Below are 24,227 nucleotides of genomic sequence, written 5' to 3'. Positions count from 1 at the left end.
TTGATACTGCTCTGTTTGTGTGTGTGTGTCTCTGTGTGTGGATTAGCTTCCAACCTAGCAGTGCACACTGTGTTGATTTATTGATGAAAATGAGAAGAGATGACACACACACATGCACATCATCTGCACACCTGAGCTTTGTGTGTGTGTCTGTGTTCATGAGCAAGAGCGGAGGGAATGGTGTGTGTGTTTGTCTTTTTGTCTGTGAGAGAGAAAGAGAGAGAGAGAGAGAGAGAGAGAGAGAGAGAGATTAAGAACTTTGTAAGTGAATACTCCAGTTTCATGCCACAGATCTGCTTACACACCCTGACCTTGTGCTTTTTCCATTGTAGCCGTGTGTTTATATGTGTGTGTGTGAGAGTGTGTGTATTTGCCTGTTGCTGAGAGACAGAATTTTTATTGAATGTGGACAGAACGCTGCCTAAGAGCTTCTAAACAGCAGTGAAAAAAGACCAAGGTGTATTTGTAATGTGTGTGTGTGTGTGTGTGCATGTTTGAATGAGTGTGTGATTGGTGCTATAATGAGAGTAATCCACTTAAGTTAATACCAGAGAGAACACGCCCCTACTCTTTCACACTGTGGGGCAACAGAAATTCAATTGTGTGGCAAGGTACACACAGACACACTCAAGTTTGTGGTTGCACAATTTGAATGGCGTATTTATATTTGAGGTTTTAGTTTGAATACTTACAATAACACTGATCCATCCATTATATATAACGTATTATAGCATGCTTGTGCCATATCCCAATTTTTAAATTTGTTAGGGTGTGAGGAAAAGGAGATACTCCTGTTTTTATTTTGATTTTAAAAAGCAATGCTAACAATCTTTCATTGCCGCTTACTTTGCAGTTACTTTGAGTTAGCTGAGGCTAGTCATTAGGGTTTCCTACATCTCATATGGAAATAAGGAACACGTTGTTTGAGGATGGCGGGGAAACACATCCTCACTATATCAACTTTATAATGGATGATTATTAAACTGACACTCATCTTTATTTTTACACACAACACTAACTTCTAAAACTACTTCTACACTCTACTTTTGATTCTACACAATGACTCTAAAAGATATCTCTCAACAAAGTTAGAGATTATCACCATAATCCTGCATACATGGGCCCCAGTTCCATTTAACCCCTTGGCCCTACCACTTAACCCTACTACTCTTAGTTAGTTTCAAAGGGAAGGGGGTGTGCTATGGCCTGTTGAACACAGATTTCTTTTTCTAAAAAATGCACACTCTTAACGGAGGGCTGTGATGGCAAGATGGCGGCACAATCGACCAAAGAAACGTAAAAAAGTAAATACCTTGTTAAAAATGATGATAACCACTAGATGTATTACTATAGATAATGTGAAGTTTTAATGTTGTATGGCCATTTACCTTATAACAAGCATGAAAAACTGCTAGCAGTATGTCTTAGTAGCAGTTCCACTGTAAATGCGTCAACAGCAAGCAGAGGTTGCATCAAAGACTAGACTATGTTGCTGGACTTTAGCTTTCAATTGCTATCCCATCAACCCTGCAGGGTGGCGTACAGGTTCTTGAACTGTGTAACTTAACTGTTCCAAGGGTCCAAGGGTTGCACGCAAAACCAAAGCGTAGGGTTACAAATTAGAAATGGGATTGAGCCATAATCTCTACACACACTGATAGAACTACAAACAGTGATAGCGAGGGGTAGGGTTGTTGTTAACAACCATAAGACAGCCATAAGAACAGCTCTTCTATATAACAAGTCCTATGAAATCCCAGGGCATCACTAGCTAGTGAGCATGAAGGTTAACCAGCTAAACTGAGGGATGGACTGGGGAGCTCCAACTGCTATGGAGAAACCTGGGGGCTGTACATGCAGCTGGGTTCATGCCTCCCCTGGTGGTTATTTTCTCTTCCCTCTCTGTATTTCTCTTCATTTTTAGGTTCAGCGGTGGAACGAGCTTTGAGGCATTTATGAGTCTTATGCCCCCCACCCCATCTCCACACCCCTGTCAGGAGTATCATAGCAATGCTCACAGCACAGTTGTCTAACCTTAAAAATATGGAACAAAGTGCGTTTAAGTGTAAGTATACTCAACATGAAAAAGTAAAAACTTTTAACCTTCAAATTATTATGTACTAAAATACATACTAAATGTACTATTTTGAAACAACTTATGCCAACTAAGATATATTTAAATTGTTATAAAGCTAAATTTAAATATAAAATAAAAGCATTAGGTTGTGCTTTTGAGTTCTTTTTCTCATATAACTACATACTTCAAACTTAAGTAGATTTAAGTATGCGTTTTTAAACATCATTTTTAATACACTTGATGTTTATTGTAAATGTACTACTTTGAGTATTGATGCACATATTGTGTACACCTTAATGTTACTAGGTAAAAAAAATACACTTTAAGCAATATTTAATGTCACTACATGTATTTTATATCAACACAACATATAATTTCAAGCATATTGCTTAAAAGTAATTTTTTAGAGAAAGTATATTTAAAGTGCATTTTTATAAAGTATATAAAATATATTTTTTAGTATTCTTTACCTAATTTGAATCTACTTTTAATCCTCTTAAGTATGTCTCCTTTTTAAAAGGTTAGTTTTTAATTATGGGATTTCCTATTGTTATTAATTATTAAATATCCTATTGGACAGTTGCCAACCCTACTCATCATCATGACATGATTGTGGTCAGCTCAGCTGTGGAAGGAACTGTAGAATAGTGAACAAATGTAATATTAGCTAATGCTAACAATAGTTAACTTACCAACTGGTATTTGACAAATGATTAAGTGCATTTGTGTTAAAGCTCCCCCTACATTCAAAAAGTGTAATTCATTCTTTGAGTCACCACTTTGAGACACTTTTTCCTAAACATTCTTTTATTTCATAATTTCCTTTGATGAATATTTAAATACTTGATAATCCAGACTTGATAAACCAATAAATGTACTTTGGAGAAATAATTCAATGTTGTTTTCATAGTTGATTCTAAAAAGCACACAAGTGCAGGTCTGTGGAAGATATAGGTGGTTACTGCAAGTCTGCCCAAATGCATTGTGGGTAGTGTGTTCTTTATTATTAATGTCAGTGCCATTAATTAATTAAGAACACTTGAGGTCATTAGAATGTAGCAGTGATGTAGAAGGGAAGTGCAGGAGAATCCTGTGGAGGAACGGCTGGCTTCCTAGGCCAGAAGGGCTTGCTGTGCTAATGCTAATGTTAATGTAGGTAATCTCACTGGTTAATCAGCATTCCAGCAGGTGTTTGTTTTGGGAAATGTCAGCTGAAATCTCTAAAAGGGGTCTAGGAATGTAGAGAGAGATCTGTGTGTCTGTCTGTCTGCTCTTTATTGTCTATTGACTGTAAAATAATTAATGAAAGGTGTTTTCCCTGCGTTTTACCTTTCGGGCTGATTCTCAGAATGCCAGAGGCTTCTGATTACAGGTGTAGAAAGCACTGAGGTGTTTGTTTGTGTGTGTGTGTGTGTGTGTGGCAGGCTCTCTCGATGCAGGTGTTCTCGAGTACACCATGGTACTGCTGAGAGTGCAAAATGGCTGTAAGGGTGTGTGTGCCTGTGTGTGTATGTGTGTGCGTGTAACTTTCTGGACAAAATATCCTGACACAGGAAAATATTGCTTTTTTGTAGCATTGCTGTGAGGATTTGATCACATTCAGTGACAATAGCATTATGGTATTAAATTGAGGTTGGATGATCATCATCATCATCATCATCATCATCATCATCATCATCATCTCCATTCTCAAAAGTACTGGATGGAATGTTATCATCCCAAAGGACTCACACAGCTCAGTGGCATTAAGCATGGTGCCCATAGATTGTGTGTTTCTTGGCAATGCTTTTCGACATGGTCTAGACCAGGGGTGTCCAAACTTTTTTTGTTTAGGGCCAGACGGAGAAATATATGTGCAGTCACAGGCCACAGAATCATAGACAAATAATGAAATATACCACTTATAATAATACATTTTCTTGATTACTATCATTTACACACCATTTTACTTGAGTTACTATCTTTATCAGTGTTGTGCAGAAGGGTGGAGAAGGGATAAAATTTAGTGTTTAATGGTACCAGTGTGCTGGAACGACTATCCCTGCTAAACCTAATATATTCATTCTAAAAACTGGGGTATCGGGTCGCTTATCGCAGAAGTTCTTCTGGCCACGTCACTCGTCTTTACGTACTTACGTCACATGTACAGCCTGCTGTTTTACTGCGAGCACACTCTCGCCGCTTTTAGACTCGGGCTGGTTTTCCACGCAACAACTGCACACTCTCTGCGCTTTTAGACTCTTTGCCCCGTTTTCTGCGCTACAACTGCACACTCTCGCCGCTTTTAGACTCTTTGCCCCGTTTTCTGTGCTACAACTGCACACTTTCAGCGCTTTAAGACTCTTTGCCCCGTTTTCTGTGCTACAACTGCGCACTCTCGCCGCTTTCAGACTCTTTGCCCCGTTTTCTGTGCTACAACTGCACACTCTCAGCGCTTTTAGACTCTTTGCCCCGTTTTCTGTGCTACAACTGCACACTCTCGCCGCTTTTAGACTCTTTGGCCCATTTTCTGCGCTACAACTGTACAATCTCGCCACTTTTAGACTCTTTGGCCCCTTTTCTGACACATAGCGTTCAACCTTTGAATCTCACATTATAAAACCTTAGCGAGCAAACTTTAATTTTATTTGTAAAATACCTCGCGGGCCTCTCCAAAAAAAAGGAAACAGGCCGCAAATGGCCCACAGGCCGTAGTTTGGACACCCATGGTCTAGACAATCTGAAGGGGTGTCCACAAAAATATGGCCATGTACCATGTTTATATAAATCTTTTGACTAGGAATAGAAATGTATGTGTGTGTGTGTGTGTGTGTGTGTGTAACAAACATAGTAGTAATGTGCTTTTTGGACTTATTTTGAAGTATAGGTTAGTATCTCTTCCCAGTTCATTGTTTAAGGCAACAGCAGCAGTAAATATGTGTGTGTGTGTGTGTGTGTGTGTGTTTGTGTGTGTGTGTAATTGTGGTTGTAAGACAGCAGCAGTAAATGCAGTAAAAGTGTTTAGAGTAGTGTTAGTGAGGATGTGGATGGTCGAAGCTGCAGGGCGCAGCATTGATTCAGCAGTTAAAAGCAGCCCTAGCACCCCTCCCTTACATAACTCCAGTGCTATAATTAGCTCTGAAGCCACACACACACACACACACACACTGCTGCTTTTCACACAGCAGGACTGGCCACTTTCTCTGAGGGTCAGTTTCATAGCAGGGTTGCCAGATTGTATAAGCTGCCTAAATGACAAAAGTGAGCTTGTTGATTGGTCTGGCACAGCACAATCACATGTGACTGGAAAGCTAATAGAATAGCATGGTATTTATGTTGATATTGTTGGGAGTAAAACGTTTCATTTATAATGTATGAGTTACCCACCATGGATTAATGGTCTACAAAAAGTCTCAAGGCAATCAAGCACAGAACTGATTGTTGTGCTGTGTTTGTTTAGATTTTAAGTGGTCAGTTAAATTTTATGTGGTGACTTGCGTAAGCTGCAAACTTACAGTTGTCACAAAAACCTCACATAAAATAAAGAACACATTTTTTTTTTCGAATTATGTAATAATCTCTGTATAGTATAAATCATGAAATATTCATAGGTACATATTTATACGTACAGTCTAATACATTTGGAACATAGTATTAAAGATAGATACTTATATTAATGCAATTGTATATTTTGTGATGTAAAAGCAAATGTGTGTACTGTTTGGATATGCTATGTTGAATTATTATTAGTAATAATATACTAAATAGTAAAACAAATAAAAATAAAAACAATAAAAAATATACAACTTAAATAAAAACGTTTAAGCATATGTATAGTATCTCTAAGAGAACTAAAGCTACAAATTAAAAATAAAGGTAAATATAAATCAATAAAATAAGGAATAATGACTAAAATAGTAAAACCATTGACTGCTATTCAGGTCAATGCATGTTACTGTTCTGTTTAAAACCCTACCAGCAGTCACCCATCAGAGGTCCATACCTATCTTAGCTACAGAGGTGCTTGCTCTGCACACACACACACACACACACACACACACACACACACACACACACACACACACACACACACACACACACACACAGGGGTAAGTCACAGTGCACAAACCCAACTTTTACATCAACATTAAACAGAAATCAAAATAAAATATCATTGTTTTTCCCATAAATTACCTGCCTACGCACCTTTACGGCATGAACAAGCTGGTCAGTTTCCTCTACTTAGAAGAGCAGAAGTGCTACGCCGTTAGGATGCCCAAAACACACCCATAATTAATTATGCGAATTAGTACATGCATTTAGTGCGTTTCGAGCCACGCTGCACAGTGCGCGGTTGACAGCTCACCTATACAAAGCATTTTTAATGTTATCTGGGTGAATTAATTAAATACAGAGCCCCACAATAAGTAATTTCTTCAGTTAGATCAGCCCTATTTGGTTGAAAATTTCTTCAATCTGGCAACCTGACCACTCTGTGTTATAAATAACAGCTGTGTTTTCTCTCCTTTTCACTCAGTGTGAATCAATACAGAGTGTGTGTGCTTGTGTGCGTGTGTGTGTGTGTGTGCGCTTGCTTACGTGCTTTTCCACAGATGAGAAATAGTCAAGGTCACGTATGTGCTTTATTACAGGTGTGTGTGTTTAGATAGTAATATGGGTAAAGGTATAGAAATCTGCGTCAGCACACTCTGAACCCAGGGTGTGACTAAACACATAATACCTGTTGTTATTTAACCCCTTGCTTTTAGCACACACACACACACACTTCATACGGGTTATTAACTTTGTCAAACTGGAAATCTCTTTACTTCTTCATTTATAGTGTGTGTTTAGATGCCCACATTAAAACTGAGTGGGCTGCATATCCACAGGTCAGTAAAATGACTCAGTGTCTGGAATTCGTATATTTTTTTGTATCACTGTATAAAGAAGATCCTGCCGCCTTTAGTATTGAATGCTCTGAAGTAGTTTCTGTATGATTCACTGAGAACGCATCTCATCTCATCTCATTCGTGTGGAAGCGATTGCTGTTATTATCACTTTTACTGATGTCCTTTATGAAAGACAGATGGAAGTTGTAAAGTTTATTCACATGTATATTTGTTCAAAGTTGTAGTTTGTGACCCAAACAAAACAAAAGTAAATTCTTTACATTGTTAAAATGAACTTTTACATGTCAAAATATCATCCTAATATCACAAAGATAAATTGTCTAATTAATGAAGCTTGTTTTCAACTGTGTTATTATAGGAGATTGTTAATTGCTGTATTATTATTGGAGCTATTCAATAATTTTAGCATCAAATATTTAAGCTATTTAAATTGCAGATTTAAAGGTCAAAAATAAACTCAAAATATTTAAGCTTAGTAATAAGTTTCTATTTGTTACAGGGCTTTAAAAACAATCATTTTAGTATGCAGATTCAAATTGTCATTTTGACAGCAAGGTCAGTTTGCAGGGTCACCAATGCTGCAACACCAGTTGAGGCTTGCTAAAATGCCCAACCAAACCTGTGATCAACAACACAGTGCTCTAACCACAGTTTCTAATTTAATGACAATTTTATGTGTGTGTGTGTGTGTGTGTGTGTGTGTGTGTGTGTGTTTTCTTTGCAGGACTGCTTTGAAGATGCCTATGATCGAATCCCAGTGTAAGTGACCTTTTATTAATTCTGCAGTATGTATCTGTATATGTGTATGTTTATGTGTGTTAGATATCATACATAGAACAGAAATTCCACATACTGTACTGATTCATACATTCATTTGATCAATACTGCTTAATTTTACAGGGTGGCAGAGATGAAAACGTGTGTGTGTGTGTGTCTGTGTGTGTCTGTGTCTTTTTGTTTTTGTGTTTGTGTGTGTCTTTGTGTGTGTGTGTGTGTGTGTGTGTGTGTGTTTGTGTGTGTGTGTAGAAGGATTAGATAAAAAAGCGCTGAGAGAGTGATAAGTGGCCTTATTATTTCCTCTGGTATCTGTCACTAATGTCCCACGGTTGCTGTGACGTGTGTTTATTTTTTAGATAAAGGAGCGGTGTGTATCGGTGTGTGTGTACGGGTATATGTAAAGCTGAAAGTTTAACAGCACTTTCCTCATTCAGTGTGTGTTTTACAAAGCAGGTTTTCTCTTTTAACGAACTTACCTGCGAGATAGAAATGAGAGATCCAACATACTTACATAAATTACTTTCCTAAACATATGAAATTATATAGTAAATAAATTAATAAGCAGCACTAAAAACTAACTGTATTTTTTCTTTAATTGGAACAACAGGACATTGGTTAGTGTGATTTTAATTCAGCTGTACTGTCCTGTGTGTTAGGGCTGGGGCGGTATTGATTTTTTATAACCGCGGTAAAAAACTAACGCATCACCGCGATATTGCGGTTAACCGCGAGACCCCAACCCCCCCCCCCCCCAAAAAAAAAAACACCACAAATTTATTGGTAACAAATCTTTATTCTTCAAACCATACAGCCTACATACAACCTCTACATAAACCATAAATACAGCATAACAAGTGAACATATGCTGCCTGTATAATTCGTCATTGTACAGCTAACCTGTCTTTTTCCGAGCAGACTTTTTGAAGGAGGAGCTTGTCCGCCTCCCCCTTCTCCATCCATAGATCTATTTTAGGGCTGGCCCGAATAGCGGTTTTGAGCTCAGGATATTCGGCAGTAATTGGTAGCGAATATTCTAATATTCGTTTAAAAAAAAAAGACGAATTAATCCACAGCAAAATTTTCCACTGACCCCCGGCCCCGAAAAAAATATATTTCTCACCCCTTTCCTCGGGCCGTTTGGGCTCAAGGCTCAAGAAGTCTGTGATAGGCGTCTGTTTTTTTTATTATTCACACTCTTCTTATTTCTCATTAAATATCTACTAGATACAGATTATATCTGTACAGTATCATTTATTTCACTTCCCTCCTGAATATTTGGAGTGCATTATGTCTCCTTATGTTGTGTAGTTATGTAGTTTTCACCCCGGAATTTCTGCTGCCTCACACCAGGCTTCGGCTGCATCGCAGGGCAGGAGCGCAGCTGCGTTACGGCTATTTCGTTTGAATTGTGCAGTGCAGAGTATTACAGATTTTGTATTTTTGCACTTGGGCTATTAGTTCAATATTAAATATTTCGTTTGTTTATAAATTATTTTATATTCTTAAACCATGTTAAATTATATTCGATTGGAGGAAATTAATTCAGACATCATTTCTTTTTTGTCCCGTTACCGTTCCGCAAAAAAAAATCCTTCTTTTAATCCCGCATCAGCCCGCCACATACACAGTTTTGCCGCACCTGCCCCGCGGTCCTAAATAAATTTAATAAATTACATTTAGTGCTTAAAATTAAAAAAAATATTTATTAAAACCGCGCTGAATAGTGCGGTCACGTTACCACATTACAAAAAAAATCGGTGTGTGCGCGTGTCGGTCCATTCTCCGCTCCTTTTTTGTGCTTAGGGTTTTTTTGTTGCGTGCATGAGAATCACTGCGTGATTATTACAATTTTCTTAACTATTTATGTGCTCCCACATCCTCTGGATTGATTAAACTCCTGTTCCCGCCAATAACAATTCAGTTCTGTCTGTGCCGCAAGATATCCTGACGGGAACCGCGTCATATAATATGTTGATTAAAATGTCGTGACGTTAAGAAATCGGCTCGCAAGAGACAACCGACCAAAAAAAAGACATTAGTTCCATTTTAAAATAACTGAAACCTGTCCTTTATGTTTGACAATTTTTGTTTCACTTTACGTGTCCTTACTCATCTGAAGTTTATTTATCTGAACTGAGTTTTATATGGTTATATTTGTAGCGGTTCTGAACTCAGTTCCGCGTGCTGTGAAAGAGACAAGGCGCAGCGCATTTTACCTCAGACTTGGTCAGATAACAACATTTCAGTAAAGATGGTGGTTATAGTTTTATATCATTGCTTTGCTGTTTGAACTACACTTCAACCAACCTTACTATTTTTACCGCGCGTTCTCCGCGGTGCTCACGCAGAACAGCCAGCAGTCAGACAATGAATTAATATATTTTACTTTCTCAAAATGTGACCACGGAACACCTTACATGGCTCTATGGTTTACCTTGAGGTGGGTGAATTAGTTTGATGTGTTGGCGAGAGGTGCAGACACCACTTTCCGGCAAATCTTGCAGATGATTCTCTTCTGTTCTGAGTCTTTTTCTTCCTTTTTTCTCAACTTACTGAGCCTGCCCTGTAGCTTCCATTTCCGAGCCAATATTAGTGCTGCTAATCTTCACTCTCTTCAGCAGCCTCAATGGAGACGAAGTGAGCAGGAGACTCCAGAGCTGTTCTGACCTCAATGAGTACCACGCACCGCGTTTTGCTTAACCCATTCGCCGCCGCGCCAGTGCAGCGGCAGCACAGATAAATGACCAAAAATTTTATATTCGATATTATGAATTTTGAGATCGTTTGACACCAATATCTATCGCGATCAAAATGTATTTGATATATTGCACAGCCCTATAGTGTAGGACTTACACTTGACATATTAATACTGAATTCACCACAGTTGTGCTTATATGGAGCATTTTACTACCGCTCAAAACGCAGTCAATCAGATTTGACAGCCATAAAAAAATGCGGTAATGACGGTAATGAGCTCATCACCGCGGTGACGTCCCATAACCGCGGTATTGCGGTAATAAAATTATCGTCACAGCCCTACTGTGTGTCGATCGAGGAAGGTTAAAATGCAGACATCATTTCAGGAACTTAATGTCCCGTCCATCTTGTATATGCTGTGAGGGCTCACTTGAACTCTGATAAGTCACATTGCCTTGCCATGAGCACTTATACAGTTGTGGGCGTTCCAAAATCAATTCCCACGCTTATCCCGTGAATTTTGGCATATCCGTGTAGATTATACCACATTTAGGTGGACTGTAAGTTTAGGAACTGTATGTCTGGTTCCCTGGCCTCTTGCTGCAGAACTTGTTAACTTAGCTCAAATGCTAAGCTAACACACTTATCTTTAACATTTATACACTGGTTGCTATTTTACAAAGCAGGATCTAGAAATATACAGGGCCATCTCAAAAAATTAGAATATCTTTTGAAAAGTTACTTTATTTTAGTAACTCAGTTCAAAATGTGAAACTCATATATTATATAGATGTTTTACACACAGATTGATCTATTTTAAGCGTTTATTGATTTTATTATTGATGATTATGGCTTACAGCTAATGAAAACCCAAAAATCTGTGTCTCAGAAAATTAGAATATCATATAAGACCAATTAATACTTTTGGCACTGTGGGCAGTGTGCCAAGTTCAGCTGGAAAATTAAATCCGCATCTCCATAAAAGTTATCAGCAGAGGGAAGCATGAAGTGCTGTAAGATTTTGTGGGAAAACAAAACTGCTCTGACTTTAGACTTGATATAACACAGTGGAGCAACACCAGCAGATGACATGTCTCTCCAAACCATCACTGATTGTGGAAACTTCACACTAGACCTCAGTAGCTTGGGACTCTGCTTCCTTAATTTACAAATGAAATGTAAAATTTACTGATGATCAGTGATGGTTTGGAGAGACATGTCATCTGCTGTTGTTGATCCACTGTGTTTTATCAAGTCTAAAGTCAGTGCAGTTTTTTTCCCACAAAATCTTACAGCACTTCATGCTTCCCTCTGCTGACAACTTTTATGAAGATGCGGATTTCATTTTCCAGCAGGACTTAGCAAACTGCCCACACTGTAGAAAGTGCCAATTTGTCTTGTATAATATTCAAATTTTCTGATACACTGATTTTTGGGTTTCATTGGCTGTAAGCCATAATTATCAATAATAAAAGAAATAAATGCTTAAAATAGATCAGTATGTGTCTAATACATCTATTGTATATGAGTTTCACATTTTAACTGAATTACTGAAATAAAGTAACTTTTCAAAGATATTCAATTTTTTTAGATGACCCTGTATATAATGAAATTCTGGACATCAAGTAATAGCCCCTATAGTGTCAATCCAATCAATAATTAACTACTACTTTTAAATTATTTACTTTAAGTTGTTAAACCACCCTACAAAGGTGTTTTTAACAAATTAAAGCATTTTATTAAAAATCTTTCATTAAAACCAAGCCAAAAGTAAAGATGCACCAAAAATGACATCTGCTGTCAAAAACATATTTAATTATTTGTTAGTTATTTGCTTTTCATTATTTCAAATATTAAATATATGAACGAATGTTGTAGATAAAAAAGTTTTTTAATTAATATAAAGAAAACTGGATATAGATATAGAAGATATAGATTTAATATAATGATTACTCACTTTGGTATAGCTGTCTATATATTCTCCTATAAAACAGACCTGGCTGTGGTCCTAATGTATCTGGCTAACTGTGAAATGCTGCTCTGTGAAACATTCTCTGTGACCTCTCCGTCTGTGGATCAGGTGTGTTAGATTAAGGCTGTAACTGGACTCTGCAGGGCAGGACGTCTACAGTAGCATGACTGAACATGTCTGGTTTAGTCTAATTCGCCCTGATTTAATTATACAAATGAAATCATCAGCAGAAAGGACCTGCACAAAACAAACATGGAGCCGAGTAGCTGCTCTGGGTTTCTCAGGGTTCTTCTCGTCTCTCTGCAGCGCCTCGAAGATGGACCTGCAGACGTCCATCGAGGAGTGCAGCATGGCTCTGAACCTTGTGCTCAACAACAAGTTCTCAGAAGCTTTGGACCTGCTTAAACCCTGGTATGTGTGTGTGTGTGTGTGTGTATGTGATTGTCAATGTGTTAGTGTGTATTTTCAGTACTGGAATGTTGTTATTTTGTAGAAAACAATGATAAAAATAGCTCTAAATCTTCAATTCAGTTTATTAATCATTATTACATACCAACCCTCTACTTTTTCTACCTATTGTCTGTAATACTTATGGGAAACATTATGTTTTATCTATCTGGACAAAAAAAAATCTGAATCAGTTTCTCTGATTTTAATATTTATAGGTATATGTTTGAGTAAAATGAACATTGTTGTTTTATCCTATAAACTACCAACAACATTTCTCCCAAATTCCAAATAAAAATATTGTCATTAAGAGCATTTATATGCAGAAAATGAGAAATGGCTGAAATAACAAAAAAGATCTTTCAGAGCTTTCAGACCTCAAATAATGCAAAGAAAACAAGTTCATATTAATAAAGTTTTAAGAAATCAGAATTCAGAAATGGAATAACCCTGGTGTTTAATCACAGTTTTCATGCATCTTGGCATGTTCTCCTCCACCAGTCTTACACACTGCTTTTAGATAACTTAATGCCACTCCTGGTGTAAAAATTCACGCAGTTCAGCTTGGTTTGATGGCTTGTAATCATCTATAGTCCTCTTGATTATATTCCAGAGGTTTTCAATTTGGTAAAATCACTCATCAAAGGAACTCATCATTTTTAAGTGGTCTGTATGTACATGTAGTAGATATAATATAATGAACAAGGTAGGAGTATCTAATAGAGTGGACAGTGAGTGGATACAGTGTTTAAAAACTCCAGCAGCACTGCTGTCTCTGATCAACGTATACATATAAAAGCACACACTAACACACCACCACCATGCCAGTAAGTGTCATTGCAGTGCTGCGAATGACCCACCAACAATATGACACACCCTGTGGTGGTCCTGTGGGGTCCTGACCATTGACGAACAGGATACAAGGAGTATAACAACAAAGTATGCATAGAAACAGAAGGACTACAGTCTGTAATTAAAGAAGTACAAAGTGCTCCTATGTGCATGACCGTGAGCACAGACTCAATGAGGTGGTCATAATATTGTGACCGGCCTGTATATATGGACAGATGTGTGTATGTTTGGAAGGAAAGAGAGAGAGAGAGAGAGAGAGAGAGAGAGAGAGCACAAGTGATCTTATATTATGATGTTTATAAAAACTGTGTTTGTGTTTATTGCAGGTCTAAGGACAGTATGTATCATGCTCTGGGTTACAGCAGCATTCTGGTGATGCAGGCAGCCATGACCTTCGAGCACAAAGACATCCAGACTGCCATGGCAACCATCAAAGAGGCACTGCACACCTGCCATAGGTATTATGGGGCGGCTGAGTGATGGCCTTCATACTGACAGCTCTGACAAACAGACCGGAGGGCTTTCATTGAGTGTGTGCAGCAGCTGGTCTGACATTAGAATGAGTTACACAGTGTAATGGGGTGTATGTTCACAAACAAACCTCTACATCTGTGTTTTTTTAACTACATTAATAGCCTTATTTTTCTTTTAATGATCTCCTGACTTCTCCTGACCTCAATCCTTTTTTTTTGGAAGTGAAGGTGATTTACAGATATATCTAATATATTTTTACACTTTTGAATAGCATGGAATGCTTTGATACTCAGTACTACATTTCTAAAACAAGGTTTTCCATATAAAACCATGTCAAACAAAAGAAACTTTTGGATGTTTCAATGGTTCTTTGCCTGCTTGAATGCAAAGGTGTTGTAGGTTTTTTTTTTTTTTTATATAAAATTAGTTTTAATTTTGCTACGAATCTAGAAACTCCCAAAGAAGCAGAGCACAATTTTTACAATCACATGCCAGAAGTCATTGAACTAGACCTAGGATCACACCCTGCGTCTTATCATGTCTTATACAAGCTAAAATGCTCTTTACTCTGACTTGTGGAATGTTTATACGGGGCCTCATGCATTGAAAGTTAGTGTAATTTTATTTTTTTTTGCTAAAATGTTGGTGTAATTTTTTAAATTTTGGCTTGAATTTTGCTAATACTGGCCAGATGCTGCTATTCATGATTATTACCACAGACTCCCCTGTCCACTGTGGATGGTAGTGCTTTCTATAACGTACTGTGTTCCCAGTACACATGTGACACTGTTGCTCGAGGAATGTTAAATGCCTGCACAAATGCGGAAATGAAATGTCCTATGAATCTGGCATTCACTATCATGCCTTAACCCAGCTCAGATACTGTAATTATTTAAACTTTTAATTCAACATTTGAAACTAGTCTATGATGAACTGGGATCCAGGCTGAACTGCAGCCCATAAATTGAACACAAAACTAAACCAAAAAGTGTGTGAACTGTTTCATCCCTAGAAAGAGCCTTCGTTCAGTCATTTAAAGACCCCTCTTTACTTAGACTCTCCTGGTGATTTTATGAAACTTCGCCCTGTTTGAAGATGTGAGGGGCTTCTGTGACAGTGTATCTCTGTAAAAGCACTTCAGTTTTTTTTTTTTTTTAAATAAACAGGCTGTTTTAGACTGTGGACTTGATGAGTGACCTATGTCTGTTTTGCAGCGAAATAAGGAAGTTAATGATTACTGCATTGCACATCAACATGAATTATTATATATCAATATACTTTCTTAATGAACTGGAACTGATAAGATGGCATACAGTATATTACATGTCACAGCTGCTTAACACATCAGGTTATATACATTAATATGATTTAAATAAATGTTTATAAGCCTTTTGTGTTCATTTGTTGTGATGAAGTAATGGAAGTTTGTTAGAGGTCTTTTATTGATTAATTAATCTCCTTTTAACATGTGGCCGTTGATGGTAGATGGTCAGTAGTCAATGAAACTGCAGCAGTTCAGGTTCTATATATGCTCATTGTGATTAAACCCTTTCAGACCTGAATTATGTGCCAGTGTTGAAAGATTATAAATAATAAAAATAATAATAATAGCAATGCTGTTTTCTGTCTGCAATGCACCCAAATGAAGATTTTCATATTATAATATAAAAAAAATCAATTATATATTAACATTAAATCCATTTAGCTAAAATAAGTAACTCTTTTTCTATGTCTATTGCATTGGAAGCCTGTGCCTAACATTTTTATTTTAGATTTGACATTGACATTTTTGTTCACAAGCCATCCCTAAACACTAATTTAAACACTAAAATAAATAAGGAAAAAGTGTTCAGATTTACATACAATTAGTAAAAATGTGCTTTTTTAATTTGCTCTAGGGCTGTTTTTTTCAGTGCAGTGAGCGTGGATAAGCTTTTGTTTAATTGGTTTATACACTTTTTCTTTAGATCGTTTGTAGTCTATTCAGATTAAAAACAGGTCTCAATTAGTGTTATGTGCAACAAAACAAGAAAAAAAAAAGAAGAAAATGCATGTAGCCCATTGTAATGGGGTGGGAGAGTGTGTGTTGGTTCTTAGGCTATCTACATTAAAGGTGAAATGACTGTGTGTGTGTGTGTGTGTGTGTGTGTGTGTGTGTGTGTGTGTGTGTGTGTGTGTGTTTAATCTAAAGGTTCAGGAAGAGAAACTCAATGGTGGAGTCTCTCTCCAGTTTGGTCTCTAAACAATCATCTGACAGACTGAAAGAAGGTATGTGAGCATAATAATAATAATTATAATAATAATAATAATAATAATAATAATAATAATATTAATAATAAATCCATTGATTTCCCAATCTTTTGGTTTTAAACAATGTTTTTCCTGCTACTGGAATTATTAGAAAATTGTGTTTTTTATTAGTTTTTAATATTTGTGCCTGTGTGTGTGTGTATGTGTGTTTGCATTCTTGTGTGTGTGTGTGTGTGTGGTGTGTGTGTGATACAGAGCAGATGCATGCAGAGATATGTTACGCTGAGTGTCTGCTACAGAAGGCCACACTAACATTTGTACAGGTATGTCTATTTTTCTCTCTCCCTCTCTCTCCTCCCCTTCTCCCTCTGTAGATATCAGGTGGGGGTGTGTATGTACATATATGCAAATCTTTTGACACCCTCTTCAAAAGACATGTTCATGATGTGTGAGTGATGTGTAAGTGAACAGATCCTCGACAGAAAACAAACTTAAGTATTTTATTTACTGCATACTTTCAATTTATTCACTGAACTGAACAGATTGGAAACATATACATAACATAACAAAGCATGTGCAATAATATTTGTTCTTTCTAAATATTGTATAATATTTCCTCCCCTAATCCATTAAATGTACAGTAATTATGTAGAGAGATTGTTTGCCTTTCATTGTTTTAAATGTTCACATTTCTTTATTACAGGATGAAAATATGATCAGCTTCATTAAGGGGGGGATCAAAATACGCACAAGCTATCAGATTTACAAGTGAGTCACTCCTTCAGCAAATACTGAACACTCCTTTAGCCAGTCACCAAGTGTGCCTTTATCATCACTCACAGCACACATTCACAACCCTGCCTCGAACATTTTATACTATTTATTTATTTATTTAAAAAAATAAAGCCACCAACGGCTGTTGTTTAAGTTATTTGGAGCAATCCCATAAATTGCCCCCACTTGCGTTTGCATTTCTGCTTCAAATATACGCCATAGCCTACGTGCAAAAACTGTGATTGGTCTGCTTGGTAGCATCAAATATCTTTCTTCACTCAGTTAAATAACGATGGGTTGGTTCATCCTTGTCCATTTGTTTTAGTGGCCAGACAAGCACAGAGGGTTCACCCTCTATTTATTCAATAGCCTTCTGCAAAATCTAGTTCGGTTTATTCTCTCTCTTTAATTGCAGAATTTTTTGTTCGTTTAGTTAGTTTCAGTCTATAGTAGGCCTAGAAAGAAAGTCATCTTATTATTAAAGAAATCCCATTGCCAGTGTTGCCAGTGCCAGTGTTTTAATAGTGTAACTTCAGAGCAACACAGACACACCAAGACACAATTATAAACGCTCACAGCAGAATAGGTCATTTGCACAGGCTAGAGTCTGTATTGTTCTAAAGCAGAAGCATGAGTTGGCCTTAAAAATGAATCAATGGATCAGAAAAGTGCTCACAGTAATTCCACTTGAGAAAATATGTCGATACATTTGATATATTGGATCGGCAGCTGTGCTTAATTTATCAAAACCTTCATGTCCGTTGTCTGATACAACTAATATAGTCCCTGATCCAGAATTATATTGGCTAGATACAGTGTGCACTTTTGTGTTGGTTCTCTGTAGATAAAGTGTAAAAAATTAGTACAACTATAAAAAACATATTTTAATTCTAGCTTTTAAGTATAGAAATATTAATAGTGTCAATCCAATAAAAAAAAATAATTGTGTAGTGTGGGGAATTATTAAAGTTAGAATTTGTAATATTCTGGGCAAAAGTTTAACAGAGTATTTTAGAAGAGGAGCTGCAACTATGTGTATTTGTGAGAGAGAAATAAATAAAGAGATAAAAAGAGAATCCATATTTCAGTATGAATAAAAAGTAATTTACCTTCTGAACTCAGCAGTAAGAGATTAATTGCAATCCCTTATGCATTAATGTTGACAGCGCTAATAAATATGTATACTTATTTCTATAAAAATGTTCAGTTTAATTTATATATATATATATAAAGGATATAATGATTATAATAATTATAATGATATAAACTGTATATATAATGTTTATAATTATTGTTTAATTATTGAGAATTTTTTCAGGTGACCTAGCGGACCAAGCCGCTGACACTAATATCATGAATTCGTTGGTTCGATTCCTGGTCATGCAGCTTGTCGTTAGCTGCCAGAGCCCTGAGAGAGCACAATTGGCCATGCTCTCTCTGGGTGGGTACAGTAGATGGTGCTCTCTCCCCACATCACTCCTAGGGTCGATCAGCACAAGGCATCTGTGAGCTGATGTATTAGAACCGAGCCACTGCGCTTTCCTCCGAGTGCGCTGTAACGCTACTCGGTAATGCTACATCAGCAGCAGTTCAAAAAGAGGCTTAGTCTGGTGTATTGAAGTAGGCATGTGCTAGTCTTCACCATCCTGGTGTTGGGGCATTACTAGTGATAGGGGGATTGCAGTTGTGTGAGTGGGATTATCTGCATAGCTAAATTGGGAAGAAAAAGTTTTTGTATTCTGGCATTGTACGAATAACATATTATGGCAACCTTATAACAGTTCCAATAACCATGAGATTTATATATTTTTTTAAACCAGTGAACATGTCTCCATGTATGTGTGTTCATGCGTGTGTGTGTGTGTGTGTGTGTGTGTGCAGGGACTGCCAGCATGTGTTAAACATGTCTCAGGGTGTGGGCGGGGATACTGACACCTTTGCACAATTTGAAGGCGGAGTCAAGCTGGGCATTGGCTCCTTCAACCTGGTGAGTCTTGACAGGAAGTGCAGGAATGCTGGGAGTTTGAGTTCTTGTGATTGACAGTGAAAGTGGTGAAGTTTTACATTGTGTTTGTTTGAATGATTTTGTTTCAGATGCTGTCTCTGCTGCCCGCCAGGATTCTCCGACTGCTGGAGTTTATTGGCTTCTCAGGGAACAGAGTGAGTAAACACACACACACACCATTTACAGCAGCTAGTAGGACACATAACATGCTACACAAAACACACTTATACTGAGCTAAATGTGTGTGTATGTGTGTGTTTTTCTGCTGCAGGAATTTGGTCTGTCTCAGCTGAGGGAGGGGGCAGCAAGTCACAGTATGAGAGCCATTCTCTCCGTGTTAACACTGCTCCTTTACCACACATACGTCTGCTTAATTCTCGGTAAATCTTCATTTACAGTACAACTTTAATACATATAACATTTACACGCACAACTGCGTATCGTTTACAGTTTTATTTTGTTTACACACCTTACTGTAAATCTGAAAATACTGAAATACTGAACATTTTAACAGAGCATATACAATTTTTTTTTTAAATATTCACTTGTACTGAGGGTAAACACAAGTTTACTGTAAACCTTTCTACACTGTGTAAATTAACAAAATTAACACAACTGTTCTGCAAAACTCTATACTGCGTTGACACACAGAAGCAAGTGACAACGAGTCTTAATCTAAAGCTGATCAGTGAATATATATATATATATATATATATATATATATATATATATATATATATATATATATATATATATATATATATATATATATATATATATATATACGTTAGATTCACTCTCTACCATGATAGGTATGGTTAGTAACCTTACTGAAGCTTAGTGATTACCTGTTTAGCATAAAATTGCCATATCGCCCATTTCTCATTTTATGTGCTATATATTTGGCAACCCTGAGCGTGGAAGCAGGACTGGGGGAATGGTGGTGAGCAGATTTGGAGGCTATATCCCACACATATTTCTGTGAAGTACTGCACAGTTCAAATAAGAAAATACTGTTTTAAGCTCTGCTGAGAAGAGCTGCCAGCACTTAAACTTAGCATGTTATCTTAATATCTGATGATAAATTCTGATCATGTTATGGGTTATTACAGAAAATATAATCCTTGTATAATTTAAAACAGTGTACATTTTACTTTTACACAACTGTCCTGAAAACATATGTACAGCTCTGGAAAAAATTAAGAGACCATTTTCAGTTGGTTTCTAAATCAGTTTCTCTGATTTTATTCTATAAACTACGGACGTCATTTCTCCCAAATTTCAAAGAAAAACATTGTCATTTAGAGCATTTATTTGCTGAAAATGAGAAATTGCTAAATAACAAAAAAGATGCAGAGCTTACCAACCTCAAATAATGCAAAGAAAAAACAAGTTTTCCTTTATAAAGTTTTAAGAGTTCAGAAATCAGTATTTGGTGGAATAATCCTGGATTTTAATCACAGTTTCAATGCATCTTGGCATGTTCTCCTCCACCAGTCTAACACACTGCTTTTGGATAACTTTATGCCGCTCCTGGTGCAAAAATTCAAGCAGTTCAGTTTGGTTTGATGGCTTGTGATCATCCATCTTCCTCTTGATTATATTCCAGAGGTTTTCAATTTGGTAAGATTTAAGAAACTAAACATTTCAAGCGGTCTTTCATTTTTTTTGCCAGAGCTGAATGTTAAAACATTTTACACATCTCAAAAGTTGTTTTTCCTTTAAGCAGGGTAAACAACGATGGAGCTCACCAGTGTACACTTTTACCCTGGATTAACACTAAATAGTATTTATATACTGTATGCAACCAGAAGTGTAATGAGTGTGTTTATGGTGGGTCATTTTCAGGTACAGGGGAAGGAAACCTAGTGGAAGCAGAAGCTCTGTTAGAGCCTTACATGGAGAAATTCCCCAAGGTAAGAACACGGGCATACACGCAGTGTGTGTTTTATTTATATATATATATATATTCCCCATATACTGTACGTTATATATTTACATGGAGATACACAGATGTCATGGGACATCAGTATGTCAGTGTGAGTATGTGAACAGTGAACTGTCACCTCGGGAGATTGCTGAGGAAACCCCGCACCTGTTTATGTTGTGAGGTGTTATCTTTTAAGTAAGGCTGAACACTGGCCAGCATGCTCATGGCAAGGTGGCATGAATTACTGATGTGAGTTGTATAAGCATTTAATATTCCTCGATCCACAGTGTGTGTAAATAATACATAACAAACGGCACTAACATTCACAGTGGACAGGGCAGTGGGTGGTATTGCTTGCGACTGGCATTGTCTGACTAGATTTGTCAATGAAAACGGACAAGCGACTCTGGCAATAATCACATCTGCATTCAGTGCAGGTGTACATACACACATATCCCACAGGTCAATGCAGCATTCTGTAGTTGCCACGGGCATGGCAAAAGTCATGGGATTAATGTAATAATACTTTGCTGAGTTTAGTAATGGAAAAGCATTTTTCTGTTTCTCCTCAGGGCTCCATTATCCTGTTCTATTCAGCCAGGATAGCTGTGCTGCGGGGACACTTCGAGAAGGTAAATCAGGATCAGCAGCTGGGAGTGTTGAACAGTAATTGTATCTTTTTGACATGATTTCTCCTTTCCTGCAATCCAGCATTTATTTTCGTCTGCTTCTTTTTCTTCTCTTTCTCTCTCATCTTTAGGCTCAGGTGAAGTTTGTGGAGTGCATTAACACTCAGCAGCAGTGGAAGCAGATCCATCACCTGTGTTACTGGGAGCTGATGTGGTGTCACTCCTTCCAGCAGCAGTGGAGGGAAGCTTACCGCTACGCTGACTTACTCTGCAAGGAGAGCCGCTGGTCTAAGGTAACACACACACACATATACACTTCTCTCCTGTGATGTTACTGGTCAAATTCACCCATTGAAAAGTTTGAAGCTCTAGGAAATGAAAGTTAAAAATATTTTTTCAATTTAAAACTTCTTCTTCTTGTCTTAATTAGTGTAATCAGCATATAATCCCCTGCAATAAACAAAAACTAAAACAAAATTCAATGTTATGTTGTAATGTTATGTAAAGCTATTAGGTCTAATATGTTGGTCTTTCAAAAGTAGTAAAGTAGTGAAACATTAAAAAACCAGTTAGAGGTAAGGAACACCATTGCACTAAATATTGATAAAATAATTAGCAATTAAGTTAGTAATAAAATATTCACACTGCTTGTTTGGATTTTTTTTGAATAATTATTATTTTGGATATTAATTGGATAATTAAACATGCACCGGATCAGATTGACCCGGGAACACCATTGCTGTTCCTGACAAATGAACATAACAGGAGAGTTAAGACCTTACTAATATTATTTTATTTTATTTCTCATTTTTATACCATTTTCTCTTCAGTTTATTAGGCCAATTACTTAACCCACTGATTAGAACACTAGGAGGGTAAAGACTAGCACATGCCTCCTCTGATACATGTGAAGTCAACCACCGCCTCTTTTCCAACTGCTGCTGATGCAGCATTGCAGAGTAGCATCACAGCGCACTCGGAGGAAAGCGCAGCAACTCGGTTCCAATACATCAGCTCACAGACGCCTTGTGCTGATAGACATCACCCTTTGGAGGGATTTGGTGAGAGAGCTCCATTTACCCACCCAGAGAGCAGAGAGAGCAAGGCCAATTGTGATCTCTCAGGGCTATGGTAGCTGATGGCAAGCTGCAAGAGCAGGATTCGAACCAGCGATCTCTTGATCATAGTGGCAGCACTTTTACTTTTTTACAGTAAAACAGGGAGATAGACAAGAGAGGCAATGGTTGATGATGGTTTATCTTATATCATAGTCTGTGTCTCAAATGGGTGAAGACAGAGAGGTCAACACAGAGACACACACATATTGTGGGATCTGACATCACTGTTGTTACAGGCCATCTACGTGTATCAGAAAGCAGCGATCCTCAGCATGATGAGCGAGGAGGAGGTGAAGAAGACCGGAGAAAATGTGGTGGAGTTATTCAGGTGTGTTTGTGTGTCAAAGCACCCCAGTTTCAGGCAGCTCTAGTTTTAACTGCTCTGTAAGTGTATTTTCACACTTGTCCCAAATGAATGAGTCTGGATTCTTGTCCTGTTAAGGGAAGGAGCTCATAATCGCTGTTTGCTTTCACACAAAATAACTATATCCAAATTTAGGACCGATTCCATATATTTCATATATCTTTTTATGTGTATAGATGTTGATGCTTGTATACAAATATTTAAGCAGTGAGGAACAGCCTTTCCTCACGGGCATTGCACTGTTTAGCTCCTCCAAACAAGGAGTCGTTCTCATCTGAGAATATTTTTATCCATTTATCAAATGTGCTTGTTTTCCTATTCTGTCAGTACCTGCACTTACTTCACAAAGCTCAGCTTACTACTCAACACCGCACCAGGCACTAGAACGTGGATAACTTTCACTCATATTCTAACTGGTTCAGAAAAAGTCTTCTAGGATCCATTGGTTCAAATGGACACAAAACAGCATCATAGGTAAAATATTGTAAATAAAGCCTTTCCTTTAGACTAGGTAAATTGTTAGAACTGTTCTATAAAAGAATTGATAAGAGAATAAGAGGTGATATATATATAGAAACCAAGCCTGCAACTTTGTGTCTAATGATACAACATGTGCAATATTAAAATGTATTTTTATGTTTATTTGAGCTTAATCACATCCAGATGGTGTCTGTGTGTTTCACACACATGCACATACATACATATATGCATGCTTATATAACACATACATTATATGTGGAAAAAATATTTGGACACCTGTTCAGTAATTGTTTCTGTCTATATAAGTAGGCCTGTCATGATAACTATGTTATCAACTTATCGTACGAGAATTTTTTTTAACCACAGACGTCAATAACAGCCATTGGGCACGTGAGTTCGTTTACATGAGAACGAGTCGAGCTGCGTTGCTCTCTCGACAAATCTGTGAGACAGCAACATCTACACGCACGCATGCACACAGACAGAGCG

At 37.3% G+C, this 24,227-nt stretch overlaps 1 protein-coding gene across 1 annotated transcript in view; it reads left to right on the top strand.

Annotated features, from left to right (window-relative positions):
• Positions 1–24,227, top strand: part of LOC103045191 (tetratricopeptide repeat protein 39B) — a 36,221-nt gene that overhangs the window by 3,010 nt on the left and 8,984 nt on the right. The window contains exons 2-14 of the mRNA XM_007237370.4: positions 7,694–7,728; positions 12,722–12,826; positions 14,041–14,172; positions 16,380–16,456; positions 16,694–16,761; positions 17,142–17,206; positions 19,094–19,199; positions 19,307–19,372; positions 19,489–19,597; positions 21,066–21,133; positions 21,720–21,779; positions 21,908–22,069; positions 23,131–23,222. Of these exons, the coding sequence (XP_007237432.1) occupies positions 7,694–7,728; positions 12,722–12,826; positions 14,041–14,172; positions 16,380–16,456; positions 16,694–16,761; positions 17,142–17,206; positions 19,094–19,199; positions 19,307–19,372; positions 19,489–19,597; positions 21,066–21,133; positions 21,720–21,779; positions 21,908–22,069; positions 23,131–23,222 (1,145 nt within the window). The remainder of the gene's footprint in view (positions 1–7,693; positions 7,729–12,721; positions 12,827–14,040; positions 14,173–16,379; positions 16,457–16,693; positions 16,762–17,141; positions 17,207–19,093; positions 19,200–19,306; positions 19,373–19,488; positions 19,598–21,065; positions 21,134–21,719; positions 21,780–21,907; positions 22,070–23,130; positions 23,223–24,227) is intronic.

The sequence above is a fragment of the Astyanax mexicanus genome, chromosome 13 (genome assembly GCF_023375975.1).
Source record: "Astyanax mexicanus isolate ESR-SI-001 chromosome 13, AstMex3_surface, whole genome shotgun sequence".
NCBI lineage: Eukaryota > Metazoa > Chordata > Actinopteri > Characiformes > Acestrorhamphidae > Astyanax > Astyanax mexicanus.
The sequence above is the reverse complement of the archived record's forward strand: the minus strand, read 5'-3'. Positions and strand labels throughout refer to the sequence as shown.